This window comes from Protopterus annectens, chromosome 2.part0 (genome assembly GCF_019279795.1).
Source record: "Protopterus annectens isolate FY-2018-M chromosome 2.part0, PAN1.0, whole genome shotgun sequence".
In the NCBI taxonomy this organism is placed as follows: domain Eukaryota; kingdom Metazoa; phylum Chordata; order Ceratodontiformes; family Protopteridae; genus Protopterus; species Protopterus annectens.
In genome coordinates this window covers 1,326,106,288-1,326,121,537 of record NC_056728.1, presented here as the reverse complement: position 1 = coordinate 1,326,121,537, position 15,250 = coordinate 1,326,106,288, and the positions used below count along the sequence as shown (strand labels likewise).

At 43.2% G+C, this 15,250-nt stretch overlaps 1 protein-coding gene across 3 annotated transcripts in view; it reads left to right on the top strand.

Annotated features, from left to right (window-relative positions):
* ATP8A1 (ATPase phospholipid transporting 8A1) overlaps positions 1-15,250 on the top strand; it is a 3,191,789-nt gene that overhangs the window by 1,634,351 nt on the left and 1,542,188 nt on the right. For all 3 annotated transcript variants that reach the window (XM_044061519.1, XM_044061518.1, XM_044061517.1), the window contains one exon: positions 8,958-9,040. In XM_044061519.1, coding sequence (XP_043917454.1) covers positions 8,958-9,040 — 83 coding nt within the window. The remainder of the gene's footprint in view (positions 1-8,957; positions 9,041-15,250) is intronic.

The window sequence follows — 15,250 nt, the reverse complement described above, 5'->3', positions numbered from 1 at the left end:
GCTACCACTGCAGTCCCCAAAGATGTCCCTACCCACACCATCCTAGAAGTAGCCACATGGAACTCAGTGCACACCTTTACAAAGCACTAAAACATAGGTAATGTCTCCAGGGCTAGAGCAGGTTTTGCTACTGCCATCTAGCAAAGTCTTATTTACTAGGGTCCTACTCCACCCAGCAGTTGGCTTTGGACTCCTCCCAAGTATCAGCACTGTAACACTGACTATGAAGAATATAGTACAATTGTCTCCCACTTACCGTAATTGTAGGTATTTGAGTGGATCAGTGTTGCAGTACATGCTCCCACCCTCCAACCCTTCTAACTGCTGATCTGCAAGGGGGTAAAAGAGTTCATTGCAGATAGTTATCTTATCTCAATCATCCCCCATCTGCCTCCTATGGTCTTCTTGTTTCCCGGTCAGATTCATACAGCTGGGGAGGTTGTGCTGTCTACCGGATTCAGACTGCTTATTCACTGCTTAGAAAGATCTGAAGATGGTACCAATGGATGCACTTCTTATACTCAGATATCTAGACATCAGTTTTCAGGCATCCATCAGCTAGGGGTACATTCTCCAACTGCCTTTATAACTAGATTTGAGGATATACTTCTGGTCCCAACTACAGATTACGAGGTTTGCATTTACCGAAGTTCAGGCTGCACCCATAGCCACTCCCTTCATTTGTCTAAAATATTCGCCTTCAAAAAAAAAAATTATTATACAAAATAAGTTTCATTAAATTCAAAAGGAACTTGAGGGTGTTATGAAAGTTTGTCAGTTCAAGTAGTGCAGAATGGAAAATGTCCAGCCCCGTAGTGTGAGGTATACAACTAAAATCTGTAACATCAGCTTTAAGAAAACTACAATCTACACAGTAAAACTCCTCTCTTATCGTAGTTAAAGTCACTTAAGTCTCTCAAAATGTAATGAGTGGACAAAAAATATCTTTCAAAGTACGATCTACATAGACACCCAAAGAGTATGTTTTCGAACCCTGGCCTGCCGCTATTGATCTAAATGGGGGTCCAGCGTGTTTCTACATGTTTTTGGAATACAAATTTCTCCTGGAATTAATGGATCCTTGATATATAGAAAATTGTAAATTTGGGGTGAAATTACCCCTTGTGCCAAGCAATCCTCTAAAAAAAAAATTTTATAAGCTATATGAATTTCATTTTTTGAATCGATTCCATAGTGATTTTTGTCATGTAACATATTAATACCTTACTAGTATAGTCGATTTTATCCATTAATACAATTCCCCTACCTTCGTCAGGTTTCACAACTCTTATGGAGGAAATGATTTTGAGAGAATCCAAAATGTACTAACTGAAATTGCAGCGCATTTAAATTCAAATAAGTCCTGTGTTTGCTGTCATTCTGTTAGACTGGTGATTTTACCAGAATCCAAAATGTGTATTTTCCTTTACCTAAGTTAGAATAGTAAGGCCGTATGATTTTATTCAAATTATATAGGTCTCTCTCACAACATCTTTTAAATGTGGTTAACAAGGAGGATTAAAAGTACTTTTCTTATTAAACAAAATATCTGGGGGATACGAACAGCCTCTTGATCTTTGAAGTGCAGTTTAAGACTAAGTTTTGTAGTGTAACGTTTTCATTTCAAGAGATCATTCCCAGTATCTGTGTTATTGTCTCACAAATTCAAATCCTTTACTAAAAAGGGTAAAATGTCCTTCTGTGATGTTGGAACTGCTATAGTTAAAGATATTAAATCATCTAAAACTTAACAGTATTCCTTCATAAGATGTCTTGATCTTGTCTTGTAAGCTGTTGTACCTTGTTAATTGTTGTGATTTTTCCATTTTTTTTCTTGTATTTTCCCCCTGCCTTTCCTCTGCCTGTTTGTTTTCCCCTCCCCGACTTGGGCTTGGGGGGAGGAACCTCTTGAAAATAGGGATTGTAAGTGTTGATGGTGTGTGTTTTCTAACCTTTCCAATCTCCATGGTAAAGGTGGGAAATCATCCAGACCTATTTCATTAAAATGAGAAATATCGTGTGGAAAACCAAAATTCAGATTTTCATGTAATCTTTCACTTGTTCTTATGTCTGTATTACCTTCATAGGTATTATAGCCTGAATAATTTGTTACAGACTGTTTAAAAACAGCTGGAATAGGGTGATCCGTATTATTACTGTACTCACTGTCATCTCTAGTCAACTTTTTTCTTTTCCTATTCATAACCAATTTACAATTATCAGCAACTTTGTTAAAAACTTGGTTATAACTAGACTTGCAAGCATCAAACAATGTCATCTGTAATCTTATGGTTCAGTGTCATGATTTCTTCAAATAACTCCTTAATATGCACAGACTTCCTTCTAATAATAAAGTCTATAAGCTCACAACCATATCTATCAAGCATTGGAATAAGTTTGTGGTATTCTTCACTTCCCATATTCATTCCATTCAGAAATTTGTGCAGTCAAGTTGGGAACTTTTTTGACATTTAAACATTCTCTCAAGTAACAATTATCATGCTATAAATTACACACCTTAAGTAGTCTCTTCGAAGGTCCTAGTATGAGTTGCCAAGCTAGCATCAGATGTTTCAGTAAAAAAATTGCTGTATGTAAGTGAAAAAATAAGTTCCTTGTTAAACCAAGTGTGTAAGTCTCTCAGTGAGTCTTGTTGTGGTGAGTTTGCTTGCTCAGATGCATAGTTTTGATTCCTGACAACACTGTCTCCTCAGCGTTCTCTGTCTGCCATTGGGGGTGTAACTTCCTAAGTTGCAGAAGTCACTTTGGGTCGCACCACTGCTGAATTATTAGATAGGCCATTATTGTTTAAAAGTGTGTTGAGAGTATTATTTAATTCCAAAACACATTGAGATAATGATATAAGCTGGGTCAAATCTCCTTGTGAAGATCCAGCTCTGTCATTAAAATCACTCGCACATTGTCACTTTCTGCCCTTTTAGATCTGATGAGTTTTCCATTGGACAGCATGCATGGAGTTAAGCGGAAGGTTTTTGAACAAAACTGTCAGCAGCAGTTTCACACATTTTAACATCAAACCTTTTTTGTGTATACTTTTCTTTAGTCAAATTGATGGCAGAAAGGGGTCTCGTGCCAAATCTTAGCCTGAGCCATAAGAAGAGTCTCAGGAGCTAAACAGTGGCCTTGGCTACTTTAATCAGAAGCTAGCTACTTCAGAGCATCTAGGCCCTCAGGTCCTGAAAATAATTGCATAGTATTCAGAACATCATCTGAATATCATGTCTAATGGTGATGTGAGGAAGAATGAACATGACCTGGGATGTGGGCTTGTGTGCTATACCACCTACTAAATCCCTTACGTCTTCATCCTTGAAACTGGGTACAGTGCAGATTATCCCTGCTTTGGGTGGTTGTTTTACAGAATGCTTTGTAAAGCTATATTATAGGATCATAGGAGGTTACTAGGCTGATGGACCTAGAGCTTTTTTAAGCCTAGCCATTCATGCTCAATTTTCCCAATTATCAGTAGCCGAGGACTAAAGTGGCCTTAGTATACACCTTTGCCATGAGGCATCTGCAGGATGCATATGTCCATAAAGGACACAGGTGACAATTCATGAGTGAATTTGTGATTTCCATTCAGTGATCCACATTGCATTTGAATAGGCTTAAGGAAGAGCTCTGCTTCAGATGAACAGGGAGTCTGCTCCAGAGAAAGGGTAATTTCTGAGATACATACCTGTCATCCAACGTGTTCGTTTATGTCACAAATGAGGTTAAGATCCTTAGATCAGGTAAGTAATTCTAGTGCTGTTTATTTTGTGAATGTGTAGCATATCCACTCAGGGCTGGATTGGAGAATGCCTTATAGGATAGGCATAGATCACCTCACAGTAGACTGTTGGTGCATGAGTACAGGGACAGGGCTTTGAGGCAGTCCTCATAGGACATGGAAAGGGAGGTCTGGGGCATGACTGTGTTCACATTCACATTCCAATGTATCTGAAATACAGACATTAATTTTGTTACTTTGTTTTTGTTTTCTTTTCCCTGCCTTTGTATTAATATCTGCTCCTCATATCTTTATATAATTACTCATATCAGTTGTTGATACATTTGTAATCTAGGCATGTATGTCCTTCCCCGATAGATGATCAACTCTTAGTGATTAGTTTAAAGAGTCTGCCATTAAGGTAGGAACAAATTACTGCATATCTTTTATGTCCTGAATGTTGTTGTTATGGTCATTTGTAACAAATTGCAGTCTATATTGTCAGAACCAATGAGTTTCCAGTATCTTCCAGTGGATTCATTTGATTTGATAAGTCCTCTTAACTCCAACCCAGTTGGACTTTGTTCCCTATCATTATCAAGTCCACGTGACATCTGTTTCAGTGCTAGCTAAATCAGTCCTGCATCTTCTGAATTTAATGTTGAAACTGTTCAGGTGAAGCATGTACTATGACTTTCACTTCTCAAGAACATTATCTGCCTGATGGCGTGTTGGAGTTGATATCTGTTGACTTTTCCTTGCCTAATTTTAATAAATAGATATTATGCATCAGGAGTGGAAGTGGTGGACATTATTTTTCTGTCTCAACTCTGGAATACGTTTTCTTTTTCTGCTTCCACCCAGGTAGTATACATGGATTCCTTCCTTTGGGGTTAGGAGATTTACTGGCAGGCCTTCCAGTCCAGATTCAGTACAATATAACTTGATCCTAGCATTTCATCTGTCTCCTAGAGTTGATGCCAGTGTGCTGTCTTAGCCTCCCAGAATTCCAAAGTAGGGTAAACTGACTAGATTCATACTGGCCACATTGAGGGGTACACTAATTTAATAAATAGGGAAGATGGCAGAAAGTCTTGGACCTTTCTTTAAGCTTGAGATGCCCAAAGGTGCATGTCGCTCTTTGGCCCAGTACATAACAGGCATTTCCAACCTTCTTTTGGATATCTGGATCCCCACCCCATGTGATCTTTTCACTGGAGGTTTTGTCCAAGCCTTGTACACATAGTTTTGAATTCTGGATATGGTTCATCATAGGGGTCATTGTCTTAATAGATGACACCAAGTTGCCACTGGTGCTTTCTAGAACTACAGCCTAAGGTCTTTTGGTCAGATAATCTAGATTTCTCATGCAATATGAAGTTTATTTTTGCCTTTCCTTGGGCATCCTTCCCCAAAAGACCTTGCTAAGGTTTAATTTAACAGCCCCGTATATGGCCTTTGTTGCTTCTTTCTGACGGTGACAAATTTGGTTCCTACATTTCAGCAACTGGTCAGTACAGACCCTTGACTTCTTTTGGAAGTGACCTGAGAGTTGACTTAGATATGTTTTACTGTTGGCCAAATACTGTGATGTTACACTTATATGCCATTATTCTGAAGCTGCAAATGTGTCATATTTTGGAAAGGGCATTTGCTACAATACTTGTGCTAGAGTCTATTTAGTTTTGCAGAGTGAACACATTTTACTTTCTGGTGTAGTAAAAGTTTTGATTGCCTTGACTACCTAGCACCAGTGATTTAGGAGCACCTTCTGTCACTGTTGAATGCTGACCTGAAATTGTTACACCTCATCTGTTTGCTGTTTTTGCCATTCTCCTGAATCAGCCAGGAGATTCTAATTTTGTCGTACAACACTTGCACACTAAACGTTTTGTGACTTTTTCGTGTGACCTTACATTTCTGTTTTGTAAGACTCTGTTACCAGTGTCTTCAGACCTTTGGTGTGAAGAGCTATATCTTGTCATTCAAAAAGACATATTCTCTAAATATGAATCCCAAATATTTTCTTAAATTTGTCTTGATATTTATTTCCAGTCTTTCATTTCCTAGACTATTTCATGGCTCAGTGAAACACTGGAGAGATTTTCCAGTATAAACCTGATGTAATGTGTGCCATAATATACTGTGTTAACAGGATGACCAACTAGCAGAAAACTAAATAACTTTTAGTTTCTTTTGCCAAGGGCCTTAAAGGTTTTCCTCTTAAAAAAATCACCCAAAGTTGGATTCTTGACATAGAGGGATGAAGTCCTGATTATGACCCAGATTTAATTACTCCAAGAGTTGGAGGATTTGACTGGGGAGTAGCAATGAGACAGCCAAAATCCTCTTAGTTTTCCATTGGAAAGGACAGTGGTGTGATCTGTCACAGCATGATCTAAGGTATTGCTTCTGGAGGAGGGCAGGGTACAGGACAGTGTTCAAGGACCATGTCTGCTGTCCCTCATAACCAGCAGTGCAGAGCAGCAGTCTGAATCAGTGTATGTATCAAATGACCAGCTTTACAAACCACACATCAGTTGTCAAAAGTGAATAGTCAGTAAGAGAAAAAACCCTGTAGCTTCCTGGATGATAGTCTGACATGATCAGCTGTCATCCATGGAGGACAAATTTGTTTGTGGAGTCATGGGTGGGCTGTCATTCATCAGGCATTTTGGATTGGAATAGATTAAAACAAAGTAAGCTTCCTGTCAGGCGTGTGAGACCCAGTCCAGTTATTCCTGCCCCTTGAAGAAATAAACTGTATTTAAAAAAAATGTTGAGAATCACTGTTATACTCTGAGGCATATTTTGTAAGGGAGCTTTGCCTTCTCCTGCTTTCCTCCTACCCCTGCTTCATATGCATGCTACCTACATGGTATATCTTGTGCAGTCACACTTTCAATTCTGCTTTTCCAAGAATTACATTTACAGTCTCTGGAAATTTAACAAGCAACTAAAAAGTGAATCTAGTTGCCTAGTAGGATATTTGCACCATGCCATGTAATGCTGTGACTTATAAGTAAGTGACAGAAATAATGGCTTTTTTGGCCTCCAAGAAGATTGTCAGATGAGTCCTCTGCCTTCACCAATTTGGCCCATTCATTCTGATGGAATGGGAGCTTGGTATTTCAGGGCTAGGTGAAAGCGGCATAGTCCAGTCATTTCTGCCTGGGAACCCCAATCAGCCTTTCATTCCCTGGCAAGATATGGGGGGGTGGCACCCTTCCCCCTGTGGGAACATCACCCCCTTGGTGACTCCTTTGAGCTCACAGTCACTACATGCTGAAAGGAAGTCTGCTGCCTCCACTCAATGCTTTCCCTTCAGCTTCTTAGTGCAGATGCACTGATGGCAGCATGACCTCAGCCGGCTCAGAACTTTCATTAGCGAGCACCAAATACTGCACTCCACTAGGTGCCATGAGTGTGTTGAGCCAGTGCTTCCCACCTCCTCTCAAGGTGAGTGACGCAGCAGCAGCTGCTCACTTAGATTCTCTCCAGACAGTGCCTACAGGCATCCAAGCCATCAGTTGAACTTAGGTTGACTGTAACTTATTCGGGGCTTTATCCATCACTACCATAGAGCTGTCAAGAGGCCTATTCTTCTTGACAAGTTTCTACCTTTACTTCCTATTTCAAAGAGTTTCTGTCTAAGATATCAGTGATACTACAGTCTAGACTACCACTTATATTGTTACTTATGGCTGCTAGATGTTGCATCTAAAACTAGACCAGGATTTACTGGAACTGTCCCAAACAGACTTTCCATTTAATGCAGTAAAACCCAGCACTTATCTCTGTAAATGCTGCTCATTTGGCTTACATTGCTGAAGATTCTCCTAATTAGCAGTCCATGTAAGACAGCTTCTTTAAAGCAGTGTCTATTGTAACTCCAGATCTTCGTTGCTTAAAGTCCTGAATTCTCTTTTATTTCCTCCTCTTGCTTATCTCTTTTTCCTTTGCTTTTGTTTGTGAGTGCATGTGTGTGAGTGAATGTAGTGTTCCTTTTACAATATATCTGCCTCAGTGCACTGTGAGTGAGGTTACCTACAAAGCTAGAGTGTACCCAAAAATGAAATAGCTTTGAAATCACTGTTCATGCGTGTGTGTGTCCCCTGATTATGTTAATATGGTGGTGAAGACTGTTCTTTCTTCAGTCCACTGAGATCTTACATTGCAGTGTGTTTTCTGTGGCTGCCATTCCACCATGACAACACTAGTGATATAGAGTAGGCCATAATTGTTTTGGGGGTCATACTGGGGAGTGTTCTTGCCTGCTGAGGTAATATGCAGGGGTCTATATTATAACATCGAAGTTCAAAAACTTCAAATGTTATAATATCAAAACCTTTAGAGTGAAAGCTGACAATAGCGAAGCCTCGGAACATCGAAATTTTACCTAGGGTAAGATTTCGGTGGTCCGTGGCTTCGCTATGTACAGCAGTGTGGTGCGATGGTTACGGACCGGGTTTAGGGAAGTGAGTGAACGGAGGTTATGGTTTGGGTTCAGGTAAGTGTGGTGCGATGGTTACGGACTGGGTTAAGGTAAGTGAGCGAACGGACTGGGGTAAGGTGAGTGTGCGGTAGTTAGGAACTTTGGGGTTAGGGTGCAGGTCAGGTGAGTGTGCGGTAGTGACAGACTTTAGGGTTAGTGGCGGATTAAGTGAGTTAGGGTTAGGGAGCGGGTAAGGTGAGTGTGAGATAGGGACCTTAGGGTTAGGGTTGGGTTAAGGTAAGTGGGTAGCTAGTGGCGTATGTCTAGTTTAGTGTAGGGTTTCATGAAGTGTATGTGTGTGGATTATTTATTTTGGTGTGCTTGAGTTGTGTGTATGTTTGTCGGAACAGCAAAATTTTTCCCTGTGAAAAAAAATGGCTATTCTGACTGTTCAGTTTTCTGGTGTTTCAATTGAATGGGGTCGATATTATAACATTCGATGTTTTTAGACATTGATGTTATAATATAGACCCAATATGCAGCCATGGTGTGGGTTACAGAATTGAAGAAAGTGTGACTTAGTATCATGCGCTGTTTCATTGGATAGTGCTGAGGCAAAACACAGCCAATAAGTTCTTAGTCTTGCAAGGCAATTTACCCTATTAAAAATTTGGATTATGGTTAAGGTCTCAGTCATTATGTTATCCTCTGTTAGCTGGTACTGTACACTTGGTCTGTATGTTCTCACTATTATAGAACATAAAAGCCCTTTTTTTCCTTTTATTTCAGATGAAGGGGCATTAGTAAGAGCAGCAAGACAGCTTGGTTTTGTTTTTTCTGCGAGGACACCTAACACTGTAATAGTAAAAGCTGTAAGTATATTTCTAACTGTTCAATAGCTGACATGTTTTGAAGTGTGGTAACTTTTGTTCTGCTTGATCCTGAAACATTCTCTTAAAGGCAAGAAATAACAGGAAGATACTTGCTGTGTGACATAACCATTGATGTTAAGTTGTCAATCTCGCCTTCATTCTTGCTGGATGGGTTCGGAGCCGATCCTCGGCTCCGACTCGGCCAATACTAAAGCTCGAGAGCTAATTCCACTGGCTCGAGTCTCCCCTATATCCCACAATGCTAGGCGGTAACTACTCAGATCTCGTTTGCCGCTTAGCTGACGAGGTGCTTCTTCTATCTGCTCTGGCAGGTTAGTAAGTTTTCTTGTTCAGAACTTCAATTTCAACCCCTATTTTTTTCCATTTAGTATAGTTTTTATTTAAAGTATTCCATTAGTTTAAATTCTTCAGTGTGACTGGATTTTTATTTTGCTTAAGGGTGTGTCTGTGTGTTGTGTTTGTGTTTTTCTTCACTCAGCTTTTAGGATGTCTAAAGACTCTAAGGTCTCAGGCTTCAAGAAGTGTGATTCGTGCTGTCAGAAAATGTCTCTGACAGCCGGTCACACTTCTTGTGTATATTGCTTGGGACCTTTACACCTGCAGGACTCATGTGCTGAATGCCATGCATTCAGCCCTAGAGTCCTGCAGGAACGCAAAAATAAGTTGATTCTACGTGGCTTGTTAAAGCCTGAAGGTCCCCCCTACCCAGTCTGCATCGGGGAAGCCTTCTAAGACTTCCAGACTGTCCCCTGGAAACATTAAAACGGCTTCGATATCGGCTCTGTCTGGAGCCGATGTTTCCAAATCTCATACCATCACCTCGGCTCCGGCTGGAGCCGAGGTTGAAAAGACTCAGTTGGCTCCGATAGGCTTATCGGAGCCACCTTCAAAGAAGAGGTCTAGGTCCCCTTCCATCGGCTCCGGGATACCCTCTTCTATCGGAACAGAGCCATAGGTCTCATTCCTCTCGGTCCTCCAGGCTGTCCGACCATGATTTACAAAGGGTGGTGAGCAGACTTCTCAAGTCTGAGGCACTGACCCAAATGCTGCATAGCCCTACTCAACAGTCAGCGGCTACTTCATCCCTGATTTTATTCCTCCTCCGACTCCTTTGATTTCGGAGCCAGGGCTCATCGGAGCCGTGGCTGTCGGTGCTTCAGAGCCGATACCTTCCCTTTTGGCTCCGTTGTCTGCTCCGATTTCCTCATTGGAGGGATCTCGGCGCTGAGCTTCCCTCGTCTGCTCCGAGGGGGCGAGTGGCATCGGACTCTTGTCCGACCCCGTTCTCCCTTTCGGAGCATCGGCGCTGGTGAGTTCGGCTCCGACATCGGCCTCGGAGCCATCCCTGTCAGTGCCGGGGGAGTCCTTGTCTCCTCGGAGCAGGGACCTCCGTCTTTGCCTGATAGGGGTGCCTTCGAGGTCATGCAGAGCGTGCTAGACCCAGTGTCTACCCCACAGTCGGCTCCGTCAGCTCCTCCCCCTTCAGTGCCTGCGGTGATTTCTACCCATCCCCTTGTATCAGACCGCAGAGAGCCAGCTCCTCAGGTTTCCCCATTGGGAATTTCCTCCTCTTCCGAGGCCTCTCCTAATCCAGTAGGAGAACCCCCTCGGAAGAGACCGTGCAAGAGGAAGCACATTGACTCCCCTGAGTCTATCACCTCTGACACTGACTTGGAGGAATCTGAAGGTTTCCCTTCGGTCCCCTCTGAGGATGTCTCCTTTGCTGACATCCTTGAAATCCTGAAACAGAGGGGGAACTGGCCCACCCTTAACCCTTCAGAGGACGAGTCAGTTTACCTTGAGGCATTTGGCTCTCGCCCTTCCACCTCCTGGGTGTCCCCCTCCCTTTGACCCCCTTATGGAAGTGGTGGCAAGGAAGGCTTGGACGGCCCCTGATTCAGTGGAACCTACCCCAAGGAGGCCGTCAAAATTTATTACTGCCCCTATGGAGAAAGAGTTTCTATCTAAAGGTGTCTCTGTTGATGCCATGGTGGTGGCCACAGCCACTAAGAAGGAGTTAGTTGATCCTTCGGTACCTGTCCATCCTCCTAATAAGGAGTCTAGGACCATGGACAGGTACGGTAAGTGGATATTTTCATCAGCAACCTTTTCAGTGCGGTCGCTGAGCTACTTGTGTCACTTCACCCTTCTCCAGAGAGATTTGCTCAAAGATATGGGTAAGGCTATACAGGCTCCAGCAGCTGAGGGGGTTCCAAGACAAAATGAACTCTGAATTTGATTGTTAACTCCTCCATGCGGCTTATCTCATATGCTGTTGATGGGGCGAGTAGGGCCGCAGGCATATGTGTAGCTTTACGACGTCACGCCTGGATGCGGCTTTGCAATTTTGCGTACCCTTTCAAGGCGTCCTTCACCAATTCCCCCTTTGATGGCTCAACATTGTTTGGTCCTCAGGTGAAGGATACATTGACTAGGTGCGAGGTGGAAGGTAAGACTCTCTCTGCCGTGGGAGTCCATTTTCTACCCTTCTAGACCTTATCCAAAAGGTCAGAGGGAGGAAAATGTGGTTCCAAAACCTCAGGGAGTCTCATCTGACGCACAAGGTTGATTCCCCTCTAGAGGCAGAGGGGGGAATAACAATAGATGCCGCCCTAGAGGCAGAGGAGGTCCGCAAAACCAGGGTAGCAAAGGAACTTTTTCTGATAAACCCCTTTCAGCATCCCTGAGGAGCTGCATGGCTGTCCACCTTCGGAGGCAGTCGGGGGAAGATTATCACTGTACCCAAAAGCCTGGCTTTCCCTCACCCAAGACAAATGGGTACAGTCAATCATATCCGAGGGTTACAAAAATTCCCTTTATTCACTTCCCATCCCAACCCAAAGGATCCCTTCCAGACGTTCCACCCAGTCTAAGGGAAAAAGCAGCACTAGAAATATCAAAGCTGCTATCAAAAAGAGCTATCCAATCAGTCCCAGCAGACCAGCAAGGATCCGGAATCTACTCCAAATTCTTTTTGGTACCAAAAAAACAGGGGACTGGAGACCTATTCTGGATCTAAGCAAGTTAAACAATTATATCAAAAAAACAAAACTCCGGATGGTCACGCTACAGTCCATTCTACCCTTCTTGGGTCAGGACAATTGGATGTGCTCGATAGAGATGCCCAAGGAGGTTTCTCCGCTTCAGGCTGAGAGACAGTCACTACCAGTTCAGAGCCCTGCCCTTTGGTCTCACTACAGCCCCCCGAGTGTTTACCAAATGCATGGCAGTGGTCGCGGCTCACTTGAGACGTCAAGAATTCCAGGTGTATCCATATTTAGACAACTGGCTTCTTACCGCCACCACCAGACATCAACTGCTTCTATCCAGAGACTTCACTATCCAAACTTGCCAAGCTCTAGGCATTTCAATAAATTTTGAAAAATCTGCCTTGTCACCTTGTCAATCTATTACCTTTATAGGCGCCACCTTAGACACACTCAATCTTTCCGCCAGACTTACAGAGCAAAGAGTGTTAGATATCCGCAAACAAGTTTACCTTCTATTACAATGCAACAAGGTCAAAGCCAGGGTAGTCTTGAAGGTATTAGGACTCATGGCAGCTACTATCACCCTTCTCCCCTTAGCTCGTTTCCACATGAGGATCCTCCAATGGATGCTGTTTACTCAATGGTCCTTCCAACAGCTCCCGATGTCTCACATCATATTAATAACTCAATCATGCAAGAATCACCTGTCTTGGTGGATCACATCACCTCAGGTTCTCCAGGGCAGACCTTTCATCCCCCCCCCCCCCCGTCACCACGGTGACAATGGACGCCTCCCTGATCGGGTGGGGGGGGGGGACATTATCAGGGCAGGACAGTGCAGGGCACGTGGCAACCTTTCGAGTGCCACTTGCACATAAATGTCTTAGAGATGAGAGCAGTGCTTTTAGCATAGCAAGCCCTTCAGGACTCTCTTCCCACAGGGAATATTGCAATTCAGACGCACAACATGTACGTAGTGTGGTACATCAACAAACAGGGCGGAACCAGATCCTACCCCTTATGTCGAGAGGCACTCAGACTTTGGTAGTGGGCGATTTCTTCTCAGCGTTTTCTGATAGCAACGCACATTCCCAGGAAGTCCAACGTGATTGCGGACAAGTTGAGCAGGGCCATTCTCATGCCCCACGAGTGGTCTCTAAAGAAATCAGTGCTGGAAGAAGTCTTCCAAAGATGGGGCCAGCCTTGCTGCGATCTTTTTGCTACTCCCCAAAACAGTAAGTGTCACGACTTCTTCACTCTCTTCCCATTACCAGGCCATCCCACCAGAGACGCTGTAGTCCAGGATTGGCCCTGGGGACTTCTGCATGCTTTTCCCCCTTTTCCACTGATATCTCAATTAATTCAGAAAGCTATCACCATGAAAGTTACAATGAACCTCATTGCCCCTTACTGGCCTTGACAGATATGGTTTCCATTCCTCCATCATTACCTGTTGGAGCAGCCTTGGCATCTGGACCCTGTGCCAGATCTGTTGACCCACCAGTCGGGCCAGCTGCACCACTCCCTTCATTCTCTCAACCTCACAGCGTCGTTTCTCTGATTCCTACCCTAGCCAGGCTTCCCTTAATCTCTCATTCGGTCCGAAACATCCTGATAACCTCTCACAAATCTTCTACCAGGAAGATTTATAATAGTAAGTGGAAACGTTTTTCCTTCTGGGCAGCATCAAAAAGTATAGACCCCTTCACTGCACCTATCCAGTCTATCCTAGACTTTTTGACAGAGCTCTTTCATTTAGGCTCTTCTTCATCTACCATTAGAGTACAACTAGCTGCTATATCTAATTTTCATGTAGGTGTCTCAGACTCCAGTATCATGTCCCATAAGCTCTGCAAAGCCTTTTTAAGAGGTGTTTTTCTGCTCAAGCCCCCAATCAAAGATCCCCCACCTCAATGGGACTTGAATTTGGTTCTGGCATCCTTGATTCTCCCCCCCTTCGAACCAGCGGCTTCATGCCGTCTTAAGTTGCTCTCATGGAACACACTTTTCTAGTAGCCATAACTTCAGCTAGAAGGGTATCTGAACTTCATGCTCTGTGCAGTCGTCCTCCTTACTTAGTTTTCCACAAAGATAGGGTGTCCCTCCGGACTAATCCGTCCTTCTTACCTAAGGTTGCAAACCTGAAACAAACGATTGACCTCCCCATCTTCTTCCCTGACTATTCCAACAGGTTGGAACAAAAGTTACATTTTCTAGATGTTCACCGCCAACTTAGATATTATTTAGACAGGACTAAACAGTTCAGGAAATCTGATCAGCTTTTCCTGTCTTATGCGGAAGGGAAATTGGGCCTTCCAGTTACTAAAGTGTCCCTTTCAAGATGGCTTACCTCTATAATTACCTTCATCTATGAAATCAGACATCAAAAACTGCCTTCAAGACCTAGAGCTCATTCAACTAGGGTATTAGCTACATCTGTAGCTTTTCAGGACAGGCTGCCAATAGATTCCATTTGTGTAGCAGCCACTTGGGCTTCTCCTCATACCTTTATTTTACATTACAATTGGATATGGCCTCCAGAAACCATGCCAACTTTGGTTCCACTGTTCTCAAGAGTCTGTTCCGATAGGCCACCCAGAATAAGGTGCTAGGGACGCGGTCCCGTCCAGCAAGAATGAAGGCGAGATTGACAACTTAACATTAAGAAGTTATGTGCCTACCATAACGTTCCATGTTAGTTGTCTTCTTCTTGCCTTCTTTCTTAAGGCCCCACCCTCCATCCCCTAGCCTGGACAGACCGATAGGAAATTTTGGGATCTTCCTTTGGAGTTTTCCTTCCCACATGTTCTACCACCTCTATTCCCCCTTTTATGTTTGTGGTAGCTTACATTCAGGTTTATATAGAGGTGGGTTCTTTTTTCTCCATGCTGTGGAGACCAGAACTGCTTGGTTTAGCTATCAAACGAGATCTGAGTAGTTACCGCCTAGCATTGTGGGATATAGGGGAGCCTCGAGCCGGTGGAATTAGCTCTCGAGCTTTAGTATTGGCCTAGTCGGAGCCGAGGATCGGCTCTGAACCCATCCAGCAAGAAAGAAGGCGAGAAGAAGACAACTAACATGGAGCGTTATGGTAGGTACATAACTTCTTATTTTGTAACTTTTGCATAGATGATTCTTCTGTTATGTTATTAGTGTATGTAAGCTAGAGCCAGAAGACTTTGCAGAACCATGTATGTTT